Here is a 15,252-nt window from a genome sequence, read left to right as displayed (position 1 = left end):
GAGGTGCAATCAAAAATGGAAGCTCTTACTGCTAGGATAAATGAGGCAGAAGAAATAATTAGTGACATAGAAGACCAAATGACAGAGAATAAAGAAGCTGAGCAAAAGAGAGACAAACAAATACTGGACCATGAGGAGAGAATTCTAGAGATAAGTGACACCATAAGATGACACAACATTAGAATAATTGGGATTCCAGAAGAAGAAGAAGAAAGAGAGAGGGGAGGAGAAGGTATATTGGAGAGTGTTATTGTAGAGAATTTCCCTAATATGGCAAAGGGGACAAACATCAAAATCCAGGAGCTGCTAAGAACGCCCCTCAAAATCAATAAAAATAGGTCCACACCTCATCACCTGATAGTAAAATTTACAAGTCTTAGCAACAAAGAGAAAATCCTGAAAGCCGCCTGGGAAAAGAAGTCTGTAACATACAAGGGTAAAAATATTAGATTGGCAGCAGACCTATCCACAGAGACCCGGTAAGCCAGAAAGAACTGGCATGATATATTCAGAGCACTAAACGAGAAAAACATGCAGCCAAGAATACTATATCCAGCTAGGCTATCATTGAAAATAGAAGGAGAGATTAAAAGCTTTCAGGACAAACAAAAACTGAAAGAATTTGCAAACACCAAACCAGCTCTAAAGGAAATATTGAAAGGGGTCCTCTAAGCAAAGAGAGAGCCTAAAAGTAGTAGATCAGAAAGAAACAGAGACAATATACAGTAACAGTCACCTTACAAGCAATACAATGGCATTGAATTCATATCTCTCAATAGTTACCCTGAATGTTAATGGGCTAAATGCCCCAATCAAAAGACACAGGATATCAGAATGGATAAAAAAACAAAACCCATCAATATACTGCCTACAAGAAACTCATTTAAGATCCGAAGAACCTCTAGATTTAAAGTGAGGGGGTGGAAAACAATTTACCATGCTAATGGATATCAAAAGAAAGCTGGGGTGGCAATCCTTATATCAGATAAATTATATTTTAAGCCAAAGACTCTAATAAGAGATGAGGAAGGACACTATATCATCTCCAACAAGAAGACCTAACAATTTTAAATATCTATGCCCCTAACGTGGGAGCAGTCAACTATATAAACCAATTAATAACAAAATCAAAGAAATATATCGACAATAATACAATAATATTAGGGGACTTTAACACTCTCCTCACTAAAATGGACAGATCATCTAAGCAAAAGATCAACAAGGAAATAAAGGCCTTAAATGACACACTGGACCAGATGGACATCACAGATATATTCAGAAATTCCATCCCAAAGCAACAGAATATACATTCTTCTCTAGTGCACATGGAACATTCTCCAGAATAGACCACATCCTGGGTCCTAAATCAGGACTCAACTGGTATCAAAAGATTGGGATCATTCCCTGCATATTTTCAGACCACAATGCTCTGAAGCTAGAACTCAATCACAAGAGGAAATTTGGAAAGAACCCAAATACATGGAGACTAAACAGCATTCTTCTAAAGAATGCAACCAGAAAATTAAAGAAGAATTGAAAAAATTCATGGAAAAAAATGATAATGAAAACACCATGGTTCAAAATCTGTGGGACACAACAAAGGCAGTCCTGAGAGGAAAATATATAGCAGTTCAAACCTTTCTCAAGAAACAAGAAAGGTCTCAAATACACAACCTAACCCTACACCTAAAGGAGCTGGAGAAAGAACAACAAAGAAAGCCTAAACCCACCAGGAGAAGAGAAATCTTAAAGATCAGAGCAGAAATCAATGAAACAGAAACTAAAAAAACAATAGAACAAATCAATGAAACTAGGAGCTGGTTCTTTGAAAGAATTAATAAGATTGACAAACCCCTGGCCAGACTTATCAAAAAGAAAAGAGAAAGGACCCAAATAAATAAAATCATGAATGAAAGGGGACAGATCACAACCAACACCAAAAGAAATACAAACAATTATAAGAACATACTATGAGTAACTCTACACCAACAAATTATACAATCTGGAAGAAATGGATACATTTTTAGAGACATATAAACTACCACAACTGAATCAGGAAGAAATAGAAAACCTGAACAGACCCATAACCAGTAAGGAGATTGAAACAGTCATCAAAAATCTCCAAACAAACAAAAGCCCAGGGCCAGACGGCTTCCCAGGGGTATTCTACCAAACATTTAAAGAAGAACTAATTCCTATTCTCCTGAAACTGTTCCAAAAAAATAGAAATGGAAGGAAAACTTCCAAACTCATTTTATGAGGCCAGCATCACCTTGATCCCCAAACCAGACAAGGATCCCATCAAAAAAGAGAATTACAGACCCATATCCTTGATAAACACAGATGCAAAAATTCTCACCAAAATATGAGCCAATAGGATCCAATAGTACATTAAAAAGATTATTCACCACGACCAAGTGGGATTTATCCCAGGGCTGCAAGGTTGGTTCAACATCTGCAAATCAATCAATGTGATACAATACATTAATAAAATTAAGAATAAGAACCATATGATACTCTCAATAGATGCTGAAAAAGCATTTGACAAAGTGCAGCATCCCTTCCTGAATAAAACTCTTCAAAGTCTGGGGATAGAGGGCACATACCTCAATATTATCAAAGCCATTTATGAAAAACCCACTGCAAATATCATTCTCAATGGAGAAAAACTGAAAGCTTTTCTGCTAAGGTCAGGAATATGGCAGGGATGTCCATTATCACCACTGCTGTTCAACATAGTACTAGAAGTCCTATCCTCAGCAATCAGACAACAAAAAGAAATTAAAGGCATCCAAATCGGCAAAGAAGAAGTCAAACTAACACTCTTTGCAGATGATATGATACTATATGTGGAAAACCCAAAAGGCTCCACTCCAAAACTGGTAGAACTTGTACAGGAATTCAGTAAAGTGTCAGGATATAAAGTCAATGCACAGAAGTCAGCTGTATTTCTTTACACTAACAACAAGATACAAGTGTATTTCTTTACACTAACAACAAGATCAAGAAGAAAGAGAAATTAAGGAGTCAATCCCATTACAATTGCACCCAAAACCATAAGATACATAGGAATAAACCTAAGCAAAGAGGCTAAGAATCTATACTCAGAAAACTATAAAGTACTCATGAAAGAAATTAAGGAAGACACAGAGAAATGGAAAAATGGTCCATGCTCATGGTTTGGAAGAACAAATATTGTGAAAATGTCTATTCTACCTAAAGCAATCTACACATTTAATGCAATCCCTATCAAAATCCCATCCATGTTTTTCAAAGAAATAGAACAAACAATCTTAAAAGTTATATGGAACCAGAAAAGACCCTGAATAGCCAAAGGAATATTGAAAAAGAAAGCCAAAGTTAGTGGCATCACAATTCCAGACTTCAAGCTCTATTACAAAGCTGTCATCATCAAGACAGCATGGTATTGGCTCAAAAACAGACACATAGATCAATGGAACAGAGTAGAGAGCCCAGAAATAGACCCTCAACTCTATGGTCAACTAATTTTTGACAAAGCAGGAAGGAATGTCCAATGGAAAAAAGACAGCCTCTTCAACAAATGGTGCTGGGAAAATTGGACAGCCACATGCAGAAAAATGAAATTGGACTATTTCCTTACACCATACACGCAATAGACTCAAAATGGATGAAGGACCTCAATGTGAGAAAGGAATCCATCAAAATCCTTCAGGAGAACACAGGCAGCAACCTCTTTGACCTCAGCAGCAACAATTTCTTCCCAGGAACATTGCCAAAGGCAAGGGAAGCAAGGACAAAAATGAACTATTGGGACTTCATCAAGATCAAAAGCCTTTCCAGAGCAAAGGAAACAGTTAGCAAAACCAAAAGACAACTGAGAGAATGGGAGAAGATATTTGCAAACGACATATCAGATAAAGGGTTAGTATCCAAAATCTATAAAGAGCTTATCAAACTCAACACCCAAAGAACAAATAATCCAATCAAGAAATGGGCAGAGGACATGAGCAGACATTTCTGCAAAGAAGACATCCAGATGGCCAACAGACACGTGAAAAAATGCTCCACATCACTCGACATCAGGGAAATAGAAATCAAAACCACAGTGAGATACCACCTCACACCAGTCAGAATGGCTAAAATTAACAAGTCAAGAAATGACAGATGGTGGAGAGGATGCAGAGAGAGGGGAACCCTCCTCCGCTTTTGGTGGGAATGCAAGCTGGTGCAGTCACTCTGGAAAACTGTGTGGAGCTTCCTCAAAAAACTGAAAACAGAGCTACCCTAGGACCCAGCAATTGCACTACTGGGTATATATCCTAAAGATACAAACGTGGTGCTCCAAAGGGGCATGTTTATAACAGCAATGTCCACATTAGCCAAACTATGGAAAGAACCTAGATGTCCATCAACAACAGATGAATGGATAAAGAAGAGGTGGTATATATACACAATGGAATACTATGTAGCCATCAAAAGAAATGAAATCTTGCCATTTGTGATGACGTGGATGGAACTAGAGGGTATTATGCTTAGCGGAAAAAGTCAATCGGAGAAAGACAACTTTCATACGCTCTCCCTGATATGAGGAAGTGGAGATGCAATGTGGGGGGTGTGGGGGGTAGAAAAAGAAAAAATGAAAGAAGATGGGATTGGGAGGGAGACAAACCATTAAAGACTCAATCTCAAAAAACAGACTGAGGGTTGCTGGGGGAGGGGGGATGGGAGAGGGTGGTGGGTATATGGACATTGGGGAGGGTATGTGCTATGATGAGTGCCATGAAATGTGTAAACCTGGCGATTCACAGATATGTACCCCTGGGGATCAAAATACATTATATGTTTATTAAAAATTAATTAATTAATTAATTTAAAAAAGAACATAACAAGACAGCAATACTTGAGATAAAGAAGGTTATTATTTAATGACAAAATGAAATTTCTCAGGAAACTATTAATCTCGAACCTATACATAACTAACAGCATAGCGTCAAAATACATAAAATGTAAGTGGAATTTCTATTCAATGCTACTCCTTTTGAATGGTTGAAAACAAAATTTCTACCTTGTAAAAATGGAATTAAGCATTAGCACATACAAGAACTCTTGTCTAAAATTAGCTTTTAAATTTTTTGTATTATGAGTAAACTCTGGTTGCTCTGTTTAAGTTATCTCAGATACATACATAAACACACTTACATATTGCTTTAACATACAAAGTACTCAAGAATATGTCTAACGTAGGCAATTTCTCAAGGTGCTTAGAATGGGAAAGTTTGACTGCATTAAATCACAGACACTTTCCTGCACATCATAGGGCATAGAAACAAATAACCAAATCTGTCCATATGTCAGTGATGATTTCAAGGGAAGCTACCTACATATTCATTAAATATTTCTTAGTACTGTCAGTTATTAGATTGAGTTTATTAAGATTTCACAAGAATGAAAGTCATAAGATATATTCGCTGTAAAAGTTTATAATTGAGAAAGTTGGCAAGTTCCTTTGGCTTCCCTTGGCTAAGCTGAATCCCAGAATTCTATTTAAGTTACATTTTTCTGAAAACTGACTCATGCCCTCTGCTGTCCATTTATTGAATATCAATTATTAAATAAAGTAAACTCTTCATCAGCATTTACATTTACATAGTAAGAAATCCTTCAACTATTTCATTATTTGAGTTAGTTTTAGGAAACAATGTATTTTAAGAAGTGCTTTTAAAACTTTTAAATTATAAATGTAATATATGTTTATTATTGCAAACACACAAAAAATGAAATAATTCATTATTTTACTACTTGGAGATTACCATTGTTACCAAGTTGAAATTGTTTCCATGGGATATATTTTTTAAAACACAATTTTATTATATGATCTCCCTGATATGAGGGAGTGGTGATGCAACATGGGGGCTTAAGTGGGTAGGAGAAGAATCCATGAAACAAGATGGGATAGAGAGGGAGACAAACCATAAGTGACTCTTAATCTCACGAAACAAACTGTGGGTTGCTGGGGGGAGGGGCGTTGGGAGAAGGGCGGTAGGGTTATGGACATTGGGGAGGGTATGTGCTTTTGGGTAAACTGGAAGGGGAGGTGAACCATGAGAGACTATGGACTCTGAAAAACAATCTGAGGGGTTTGAAGTGGCGGCGGGGGTGGGAGGTTGGGGTACCAGGTGATTCGTATTATAGAGGGCACGGCTTGCATGGAGCACTGGGTGTGGTGAAAAAATAATGAATACTGTTTTTCTGAAAATAAATAAATTGGAAAAAAAATAAAATAAAATGAGATCCTATTGTAAAAAAAAAAAAACCACAAAAAGACCCACACAATTTTATTTTATGAAACAAGATGGGATTGTGGGGAGACAAACCATAACAGAATCTCCATCTTACAAAACAAACTGAGGGTTGTGGGGGGTGGGGAGGGGGTTAGGAGAGGGTGGTGGGGTTATGGACATTGGGGAGGGTATGTGCTATGGTGAGTGCTGTGAAGTGTGTAAACCTGGCAAATCACAGACCTGTACCCCTGGGGCTAATAATACATTATATGTTAATAAAAAATTAAAAATTATTAAAAAATAATAAAATAAAATAAAAATTTTAAATTATTATTGTTGGGGCACCTGGGTGGCTCAGTTGGCTGAGCGACTGCCTTCGGCTTGGGTCATGATCCTGGAGTCAGGCTCCCCGCTCAGCAAGGGAGTCTGCTTCTCCTGCTGACCTCTCTCCTCTCATGCTCTCTCTCTCATTCCCTCTCTCTCTCCCTCTCAAATAAATAAAACCTTTAAAAAAATAAAATTATTATCATTATTATACAATTGGGATCATACTAAACATACAATTGGCATTCTACTCTTTTCACTTAATATTACCATGAGATAATAGGAAAAAATATATGATGATTCTCCTTGGCTCCTGGCACAGGGCTCCTGAAACCCTTGTAATTTCTGGGGATGATAGAAATGTCTTTTGTTCTAGTGAGATGACTTTGGGTGGCTCTTGGATGGCTCTTGGATGAGGGTTGGTCACTGGAGAGTACGAACCATGATAAGAAGGTTGGAGTTTTCAGCTCTGCACCAGTCTCCTAAGAAGAAAGAAGGGCTAAAAATGGAATTAAGGATCCATCATATCTACATGATGAAGCCTCCATGAAAATCCCGATAGTATGGGGTTTGTAGAGCTTCCATTTAGGCAAACACATCCACACAAGGAGAGAGACACACCCCAACTCCGGGGAGACAGAAGGTCCTGTTCTCAGAACCCTGCCAGACCTCACCCTATCTCTTTCTTCATTTGGTGATATCTATCTATCTATCTATCTATCTATCGACATTCATTTTCATCAAATCTTTTAATAAACTGGTAAACATGTTTTCCTGAGTTCTGAGAACCATTCTGGCAAGTTCATCAAAACTGTGAAGGCAGTTGTGGGAACCTCTGATTTGTAGGCAAACGAGACAGAAGTTGTGGGTAACCTAAGGACCCACTACTCATAATTAGCATCTCAAGTGGGTAAGAGCAGTCTTGTAGAACTGAGTTCTTACCCTGTGGGATCTGACACTATTTGCAGGTACGTAGTGTTAGAATAGAGTCAAACTGTAGAACACCCTGCTGGTTTCTTGGAAAACTACTTGTTACGGGAAAACCCCTCAGACACGTGGTAGCCAAAAGTGTCAGAAGAAGTGTTATGAGTGTGGTAGTAGTGTGAGAGTAAAGGAGAAACACACAGAATAAGAACTGGATGATTTTCCTTTACAATTATATTATAGAAGTGCTCCCACATCACTGAGTAGTCTTCAAAATATAATTTTTGAATTGCTGCAGAATATTCCAGATGTATACTGATTTACACAACACCCTACTATTTTTGGACATTTAAGTTACTTCATTATTTTAGTATCATAAATAACTCTATAGGACAAAATTCCTTGAATGTAAGTTTTTTTTGAATGTCCCTAATTTTATGCTTACATTAAATCCCCAAAAGTACAATTTCCAAGTCATGGATACACATATTTTTCAAGTGATTTATGCATACTGCTGAAATGAACTCTGGAAAGTTTTTAACAACTTACGCGCCCACCAGCAGCATGTCTATGTATACATCATGAACATATACTGCTGGTGGGTATGTCAGTTACTATAAACTTTTCCCCCTTAAGAGTTTACTTATAAGGTATTTTTACAACTTCAGCTGAAAAAAAAAAGAACAACATAGGAATGAAAAGTTATTTATGATTCTTCATTCATTTGATGAATAATTACTTTTCTTCAAAGGAGTCAGAAGGATAGAGGACCTTTTAGTAGAGTGGTAAGAGGGCCAGACTCTCTAATTGTTTAATTTTAATCTTTCTGAATTTGTTTCCTCATCTATAATGTCAGGATAATAATACTTGCTCTTCTAAACTGAGTGTTTTATGAGGATGCTACAAGATGACACATGTGAACATGCTTTGAAAACTATAATGTCACACAGATGGAAGGCAGTATTTTTATTAGTCATCATTGACATGTGGACAGATTTGATACAAAAGTAATATATCAATAAAAAAGAATTTTTAAAGTATCAACAACTTTTTAATATCCTATATTAATCTTATATCATTTTCTCCAGTTTCAATTAATGTAATCAGAAAAGTAGCATTTCAGTCAATTTTCTTTAGTTTTGTTTGAAAATAATCAAACAAAGATTTTGCCACAGAGACAATTATGGCTCACTTGCCAATTCAATTCTGGTTTGTCTCAGAAAAGGAAATCTCACCACAGAAACAAAATAATCTTCTAGGTATTTATTCCTATTTAATCTAAAAATATTTGGCATGTGTACAACAAATGTGAGTGCATTCTCAATTTGCTTAAACAAATGTCTTTTTCAAAAATTTTCAAAGTTATCCCCATGGGTTTTCATTAAAAAGACACTTTGAAGATCAGTCTGAATAATTATGACCAAATGAAACACAAAGTCAAGGACAGAGCTAGTATTCAGTGGGAATTTGGTGGACCTAAAAGCTAGCACTTATCATAAGACTTCACTAACCAGGAAGGAGAATAAGGAGGGAGAAAGAACTAGGAGGACAGAAAAGAGGAAAGGATAGCTTATGAAAACACTGAATTTTATAAAAAAGATAATGGCTAGTGGAAAACTCTGTGACTTGGGCCCACGAGTCCATCTCTCTATCACTACCTCCCAGTAAATCCAATTATTGCATTTTTGCCAGGAGCTTCAGGTGTTGTTTTTTTTTTTTTTTTTCAAGATTTATATGAGAGAGAGAGAGAGAAAGAGAGAAAGAGCTGATCTGATCCTTGCAAAAACTCTTTGAGGCAAAATAAGGAAAGTAATACTGATCTCATTTTAAGGGAAAGCAGTTAAAACCCTGTCCAACGACTGGCTTAGGATTTCTTAGGATCAGGAAGGAGGGAGGACTCTAATGCTATTCCTATACTTGGTATCAAAGAGGGATCCACCAAAAAACACCAGCCTGGGGCGCCTGGCTGGCTCAGTCCCTTAAGCGTTGGTCTTGGGCTCTGGTCAAGATCCCAGCATCCTGCAATCGAGTCCCACTGCTTCTCCTTCTGCCTTTATTAAAAAGAATTTAATAAAAACCCCGCCAATCTGGCTCTTTATTTTCCTGCTGAGGGATTTTCCATATAAGGGTACCCTGCACTATTTTAGTGAAGTTTGGATCTAATCTCCCACTGTAGTTTGCATCTAGTTCTCACCCCCCTCCCCTTTTTTTTAAAGATTTTATTTATTCTGAGAGAGAGCACGCGCATGGGAAGGAGCAGCTGGAGAAAGAGATTCCCGTTTGAGGAGGGAATCGGAGGTAGGACTCAATCCCAGGATCCTTGGATTATGACCTGAGTGGAAGGCAGACGCTTAACCAACTGAGCCAACCAGGCGCCCCTAGTTCTCACCTTTTAAAAGCGCAGTTTCTTACCCCTTGACTTGGTCCTGATCCTTATTTAAGTTCCTATTTTTCTTGGTAGATTAGGACCTCCAAGGTCTCACTCCGAAGCTCCACCCCCTCCAAAGAAGTCGCGTCCTCGGTATCCAAGGAAACCATGCAGTCCTGCCCACATTGCTCCTTCCGCGCTTTCCATTGGCCCGTTGGATTCCCAAATAGATTCCACCCTCTCCCCTCCAGTTCCTCCAATGGCTAATGGGCTTCAGGCAAGAGCGCGCACCTTCTGAGTTCGGGTAACACCTGCTCTTACTCCCATACCCTGCGCATTGCCTCTTGGGATATGTAGTTTCCAAGCTTCCTGGAGCCCCATGTCCTCTCGTCCCCTTTAGAACTACGTATCCCATGCGCCTTTGCGAAAGAGGAGGGCGCGGGCAAGGAGTGCGGGTCAAGAGTGGGTAGTTTACAGCTTTGAAATTCCAACCTGCTGGGGAGGCGTGTGCGGCTGAGGTTTAAATTGCCAAAGAAAGTGAACAGTTTTGCTTCAGCAAATCTTTGCAGATGTCTCCCTTTTGACTTGAGCCGGGTCAGTGGTCAAGTAGACTGGCCGTGGCGAGACTGGCCTACGGCTGAGGTGATTTGAGGGAGCGCAAGAGGGGTGCGCCATGTTTGCCCCCGGCTCGAGCTGGGGATTTGGCTGCTTCTGGATCAGCCAGCTCCGAGTTGGGGCCCGCAGAGTTGCGGGGCGCTGGGCTTGTCAGGCTGGCCCGGCCCGGCGGTACAGCTCTGGTGGGGGCGAGCGCCAGCCCGGGTCGGAGCCCGCGGTTTCCCCGCCAGGCCTCGCATGCCACACTTTGAAGGAGTGGGCGCTGCTGGTGAGCCCGTTCGGTCGGCTGCGGGCGCGGCTTCCGTGCCATTTGGCCGTGAGGCCCCTGGACCCCCTTACCTACCCGGACGGCGACCGCGTGTTGGTTGCGGTGAGAGCAGCGGAGGGCGGGGCGCGGGACCTGGCCGGCCTGCTGGTGAAGTACAACGAGGCGCTGAAGGAGGTAGCCATCGTGTCTGACACCATCGACCCTCAGGCGTCCGTGGAGGTGAACGCGCCCCTGAAGTTTGGCAAGTGAAGTGAAGTGAAAAAGGGTTTGGGTCCCAGGGCACAGACGGCGAACTTCTGAAATTAAGTAGATGTGCACTTTTAATGGGTCCCCTTGGATCTTTGTAACCTAATATAGTTGCCCCCCTCGGAACCTGCCTCCTTTTCTGTTCTACTTTGAGCTTCCTAGTGAAAGGTAGACATCAGGTTCCCAAAGATAGGAATTTTATAAATCCAATGAAAACATCGTTTGGAATAATCTAAATCAACTATTATTTGTGGAACCCTTATGTTCTCCTTTGGCACGTGGTTCCTATTTCTCTATTTCACCGCACTTTGTCAATAGCAAAGTGGTTTGTATTTCAGGATTGAACTTTCTTGATAATCCATTCACATTTCCCCTTGTGTATACACAGCCTGGGGTCTGTTCCAAATCAGCTCTGTCTGTAGGATGTTCCATATCTAACCTGGACCAAGTGTTGGGTCTCACGTAGGCATCTGGCTTCCTACTGATATATCTCCATCGTAAATTATCCATGAGTAGCAGTCTTGAAAAAAATACAAACACAATCACATAGTAAAACCGCACGGTGGACCGTTTGACAATGCCTGCAGTGTTCTAGGTATTTGGGGTCCATAATATTTATCAAATGCAAGCCAATGTGTACACAGCATTTTTAGTAAAGTGTCCCCAGGCTCTCCTTCCTGGGACAGAAGGATGATACTAATGATCATCACAGCAGCCAATACCTCCAAGATAATCTTTTCTAATCCTTAAAATCGTACCATAAAGTAGATACAGTTATTGGCACTGTTTCATATAAGGAAACTGAGATACAGCAGGGTTCATGAAGTATTTATTGTGGGTGAAAAATCCATGCCTTCATGAAACATATTCTAATGGGAGTATATTAAAAAACTATGTTCTCTCTCAGATATAAAGTGGTGGAGCTGAAATGTGAACTGACTGGAGTCTGCTCAACCATGATGGTTTACTGCTTCTCAACTTCTTTAAACTAGCCTAGATGAATAAAAGACCCTGACCTCAAAATATGACAATCTGGGGTGGGGAGGAAGATTTGTCAATATATTATCATAGTAAAAAAGGGATTGAGTATTGAAATAGAGTAAGCGAAATTTTATGGGAACACAGACAAAAGTGGAACTCTCTGTGCTGGTCACCTCAAACCTCATTATTTGTAGAGCCAGAATCCCATTTTCAGTTTACCATTTCTAGGTGTCTATTTCACGGGCTTCTCAAATCAACATAATTCAATTTTCTTCTTATGTACTTGTTCTTCCAGTTTGTTTATACCTGTTTCTGTGAGTAAGAGTAGGGTTACTGCCACTAAATGGGCTTTTCTACCTGTTGGGGGTGTGTGGGTAAAGGACATTGATGTCCTTCTCTACATACTATGAGCGCTGCCTTACATGAAGGCTATGTTATAACACTACTCAACTTAGTAAAAATTGGTTACTTACATTTGCTTCCATCTGGGGTAAAATTATTGGTTTATATATTTTTAGATTATTACAAACAAAATATTGCTGTTTTAAAAGATTTTATAGAGACTGCCATATACAGAATTGCAGAAATTTATTTTTATGCCATAATGATTAAATTGTGTTAAGCCCCAGTGTTTTTTGTGGGGGGCAACAAACACAGATCTGTACTATTCCTATGATATGCTTTTAATTTATATGAGGTTTGGGAACAAATCTATAAATATTTGTGAATATAAGAGAGAAGAGGCTAACTGGCTTATTCAGTTTACCATAATGACTTGTTAACTAGCTGTAGTTTTATTTAAGCTGTGTGTGTGTGTGTGTGTGTGTATGTGTGTGTTTCCTGTCTTTCCCGGGAATGTGTATTAATTGGAGTATCTGCCCTCTTTTACTTTTCTCCTACATCACTTTCTTTCTTTAGATGATATAGGTCAATAGAAATAACTGTTTTATTTCTAAAAGTTAGCAGAAAAGGGCACTACATTTTCCTGTTGCTATAGACACGTTAGGTGCTGACAACCATGCTCTCTCCAGGGTTCAGTAATTTTATGAACATAACTGAGGAGCTGGATTTCTTAGAGGGCGCTAAAATGCTTTGGAGCTCATTAGCCATAGTACTAACTTTTTTTTTTTTTTCATTTCTAGATTTGGATATCAAGTCATCAGGGCCTGGCTGTGTAAAAGTCCAAAATATTGAGTGTGATAATTGCAAAATTGAAACTGAGCAGGGGACTGGCATCTTACAGTCTGTTAAGGTATAAACATTTTTCTAATTGTATTTCAATATTATTGTTTTTAAAAAACCTTAAACTTTGAGCTGCAGTGTTAAACTAACACTATTCTGAATATCATGTGTTGAGAATATTGAGTATTATTTATTTATCTCTCAGACATTTCTCGCAAAAAATTTGCCTTGAAATCAGTTCTGTTTTGAAAGTAAAGAGGTTGTAGCAACTTTGAAGGTTTTCCTCATTTATATGTTTCCTTTAGATTTCAAAGTGTACAGTGAAACTAATAATACATTCTTGGTATTCTAAGATCTTATTAAAGAAATTTTAGTGGGTTTTTTTTTAATGATTTTATTTACTCGACAGAGAAAGCATAAGCAGGCAGAGTGGCAGGCAGAGGGAGAGGGGAAATAGTGGGAGAGGGAGAACCATGCTCCCCACTGAGCAGGGAACCTGATGTAGGACTCTGTCCTAGGACCCCAGGATAGTGACCTGAGCCGAAGGTCACGATTTTTAGATTCATAAACACTTATTAGAATGATTAATTTGATGCATTTAAAAAGTTTTACATCATTTGTTTTGTTTTGGTCACTTTTATTTGCATACTTGCCTTTAGTATCTGTTCATATGTAAACTATTTCAAATAAATGTAATTGCACAAATATCACAAAAGATTAAAGAATACTATTCTATGTTCTTTTAGCAAAATGAGATGGTTCAGGTTCTTATAAAAGATACACAATGAAGTCTTCATGTTGAATGACTAACTGGATAAGAATATTCATAGTTCCTTTTTTACTTTAGGATATATTGTTCACTCATTAATGCTTAACCTTCAGAAAACTCATCTAGAATATCGCCTTCTGAAAACTCAGTATCTTATATTTTCAGTTTCACAATCAAAATTAGAAGCTAGGTGATATAAACAAATGGAAAGATATATTTGGGATTGGAAGAATTAATATTGTTAAAATATCCTTGCTACTCAAAGCACTCCACAGATTCAGTGCTATCTCTATCAAAGTGCCAATAGCATTTTTCACAGAACCAAAACAAATAATCCTAAAATTTGTATGGAACCACAGAAGACCTTGAATAGCCAAAGTAATCTTGAGAAAGCACAAAGCTGGAGGTATCACTGTCCCAGATTTCAAGATACACTACAGAGCTATAGTAAGCAAAACAGGCACAAAACTGGCACAAAAATAGATACATAGATCAATGGGACAGAATAGAGAACTCAGAAATAAACCCACATCATTCATTGACCATGTATGGTCAGTCTATGACAAAGGAGGCAATAATGTACAATGGAGAAAAGAGAGTTTTGTCAATAAGGTGTGCTAGGAAGATTGGACAGTTACTTGTAAGAGAATAAAACTGGACAACTTTCTTGCATCATACACAAAAATAAACTCAAAATGGATTAAAGACCTAAATGTGAAACCATAAACTCTTAGAAGAAAACATAAGAAGTAATCTCTTGGACATCGCATTAGCAATATATTTATGGATATGTTTCCTCAGACAAAGGAAACAAAAGCAAAAGCAAAACAAAAAACTATTGGGACTACACCAAAATAAAAAGGGTTTTGTACAGCAAAGGAAACCATGACTTAAACTCTCTCTCTCTCTTTTTTTTTTTAGAATGCAAAGTATATTATTTTTAAACTTCTAAATTTAAAAATAAAACAGCCTAGGTTAAGTGATATTTTCCAAAGTTGAATGTGCTCATTTGGAGCTCAGCTTTTCTGCTTGCAGTACAAAAACAACTTTCTAAAATTCATAGGCAGGAACACTACTGTTGTAATAATCTGTGATTGAATGAACTGATCAGTCTCAGTTGATAACATCCCTTTTTTTCTTTTTTGGTAAGGGTTAAAACACTTTTGAATAGATGGCGTTTTTTAGTCTTAACACACAATTTCATTCCCAATGTCTCCTGAGAGGCACATACTATATACAGGAATCCATTTTTATCCTTCTTACTTTGATACACTTCAGAAATCAGCATGGACACACTCTCCATACTGTGTTT

The 15,252-nt window shown here is 38.3% G+C and overlaps 2 protein-coding genes across 5 annotated transcripts in view; one reads left to right on the top strand and one right to left on the bottom strand.

The window, feature by feature from the left end:
* The window catches only part of CCDC146 (coiled-coil domain containing 146), a 122,838-nt gene extending 112,837 nt beyond the window's left edge, over nt 1–10,001 (bottom strand). For 2 of the 3 annotated variants that reach the window (XM_044245875.1, XM_044245878.1), the window contains exon 1: nt 9,901–9,972. The gene's annotated coding sequence lies outside the window, so the exon portion shown is untranslated. Of the gene's footprint in view, nt 1–9,900 lie in introns of all 3 variants that reach the window. The other variant, XM_044245877.1, reaches the window with a different exon arrangement.
* Nucleotides 10,002–10,320: 319 nt separating this feature from the next.
* Nucleotides 10,321–15,252, top strand: part of FAM185A (family with sequence similarity 185 member A) — a 60,950-nt gene continuing 56,018 nt past the window's right edge. For both annotated transcript variants that reach the window (XM_044245874.1, XM_044245873.1), the window contains exons 1-2: nt 10,321–11,003; nt 13,132–13,241. In XM_044245874.1, the coding sequence (XP_044101809.1) occupies nt 10,553–11,003; nt 13,132–13,241 (561 nt within the window). In that variant the 5' untranslated portion in view covers nt 10,321–10,552. The remainder of the gene's footprint in view (nt 11,004–13,131; nt 13,242–15,252) is intronic.

This window comes from Neovison vison, chromosome 4 (assembly GCF_020171115.1).
Source record: "Neovison vison isolate M4711 chromosome 4, ASM_NN_V1, whole genome shotgun sequence".
Taxonomy (NCBI): Eukaryota; Metazoa; Chordata; class Mammalia; order Carnivora; family Mustelidae; genus Neogale; species Neogale vison.
The sequence above is the reverse complement of the archived record's forward strand: the minus strand, read 5'-3'. Positions and strand labels throughout refer to the sequence as shown.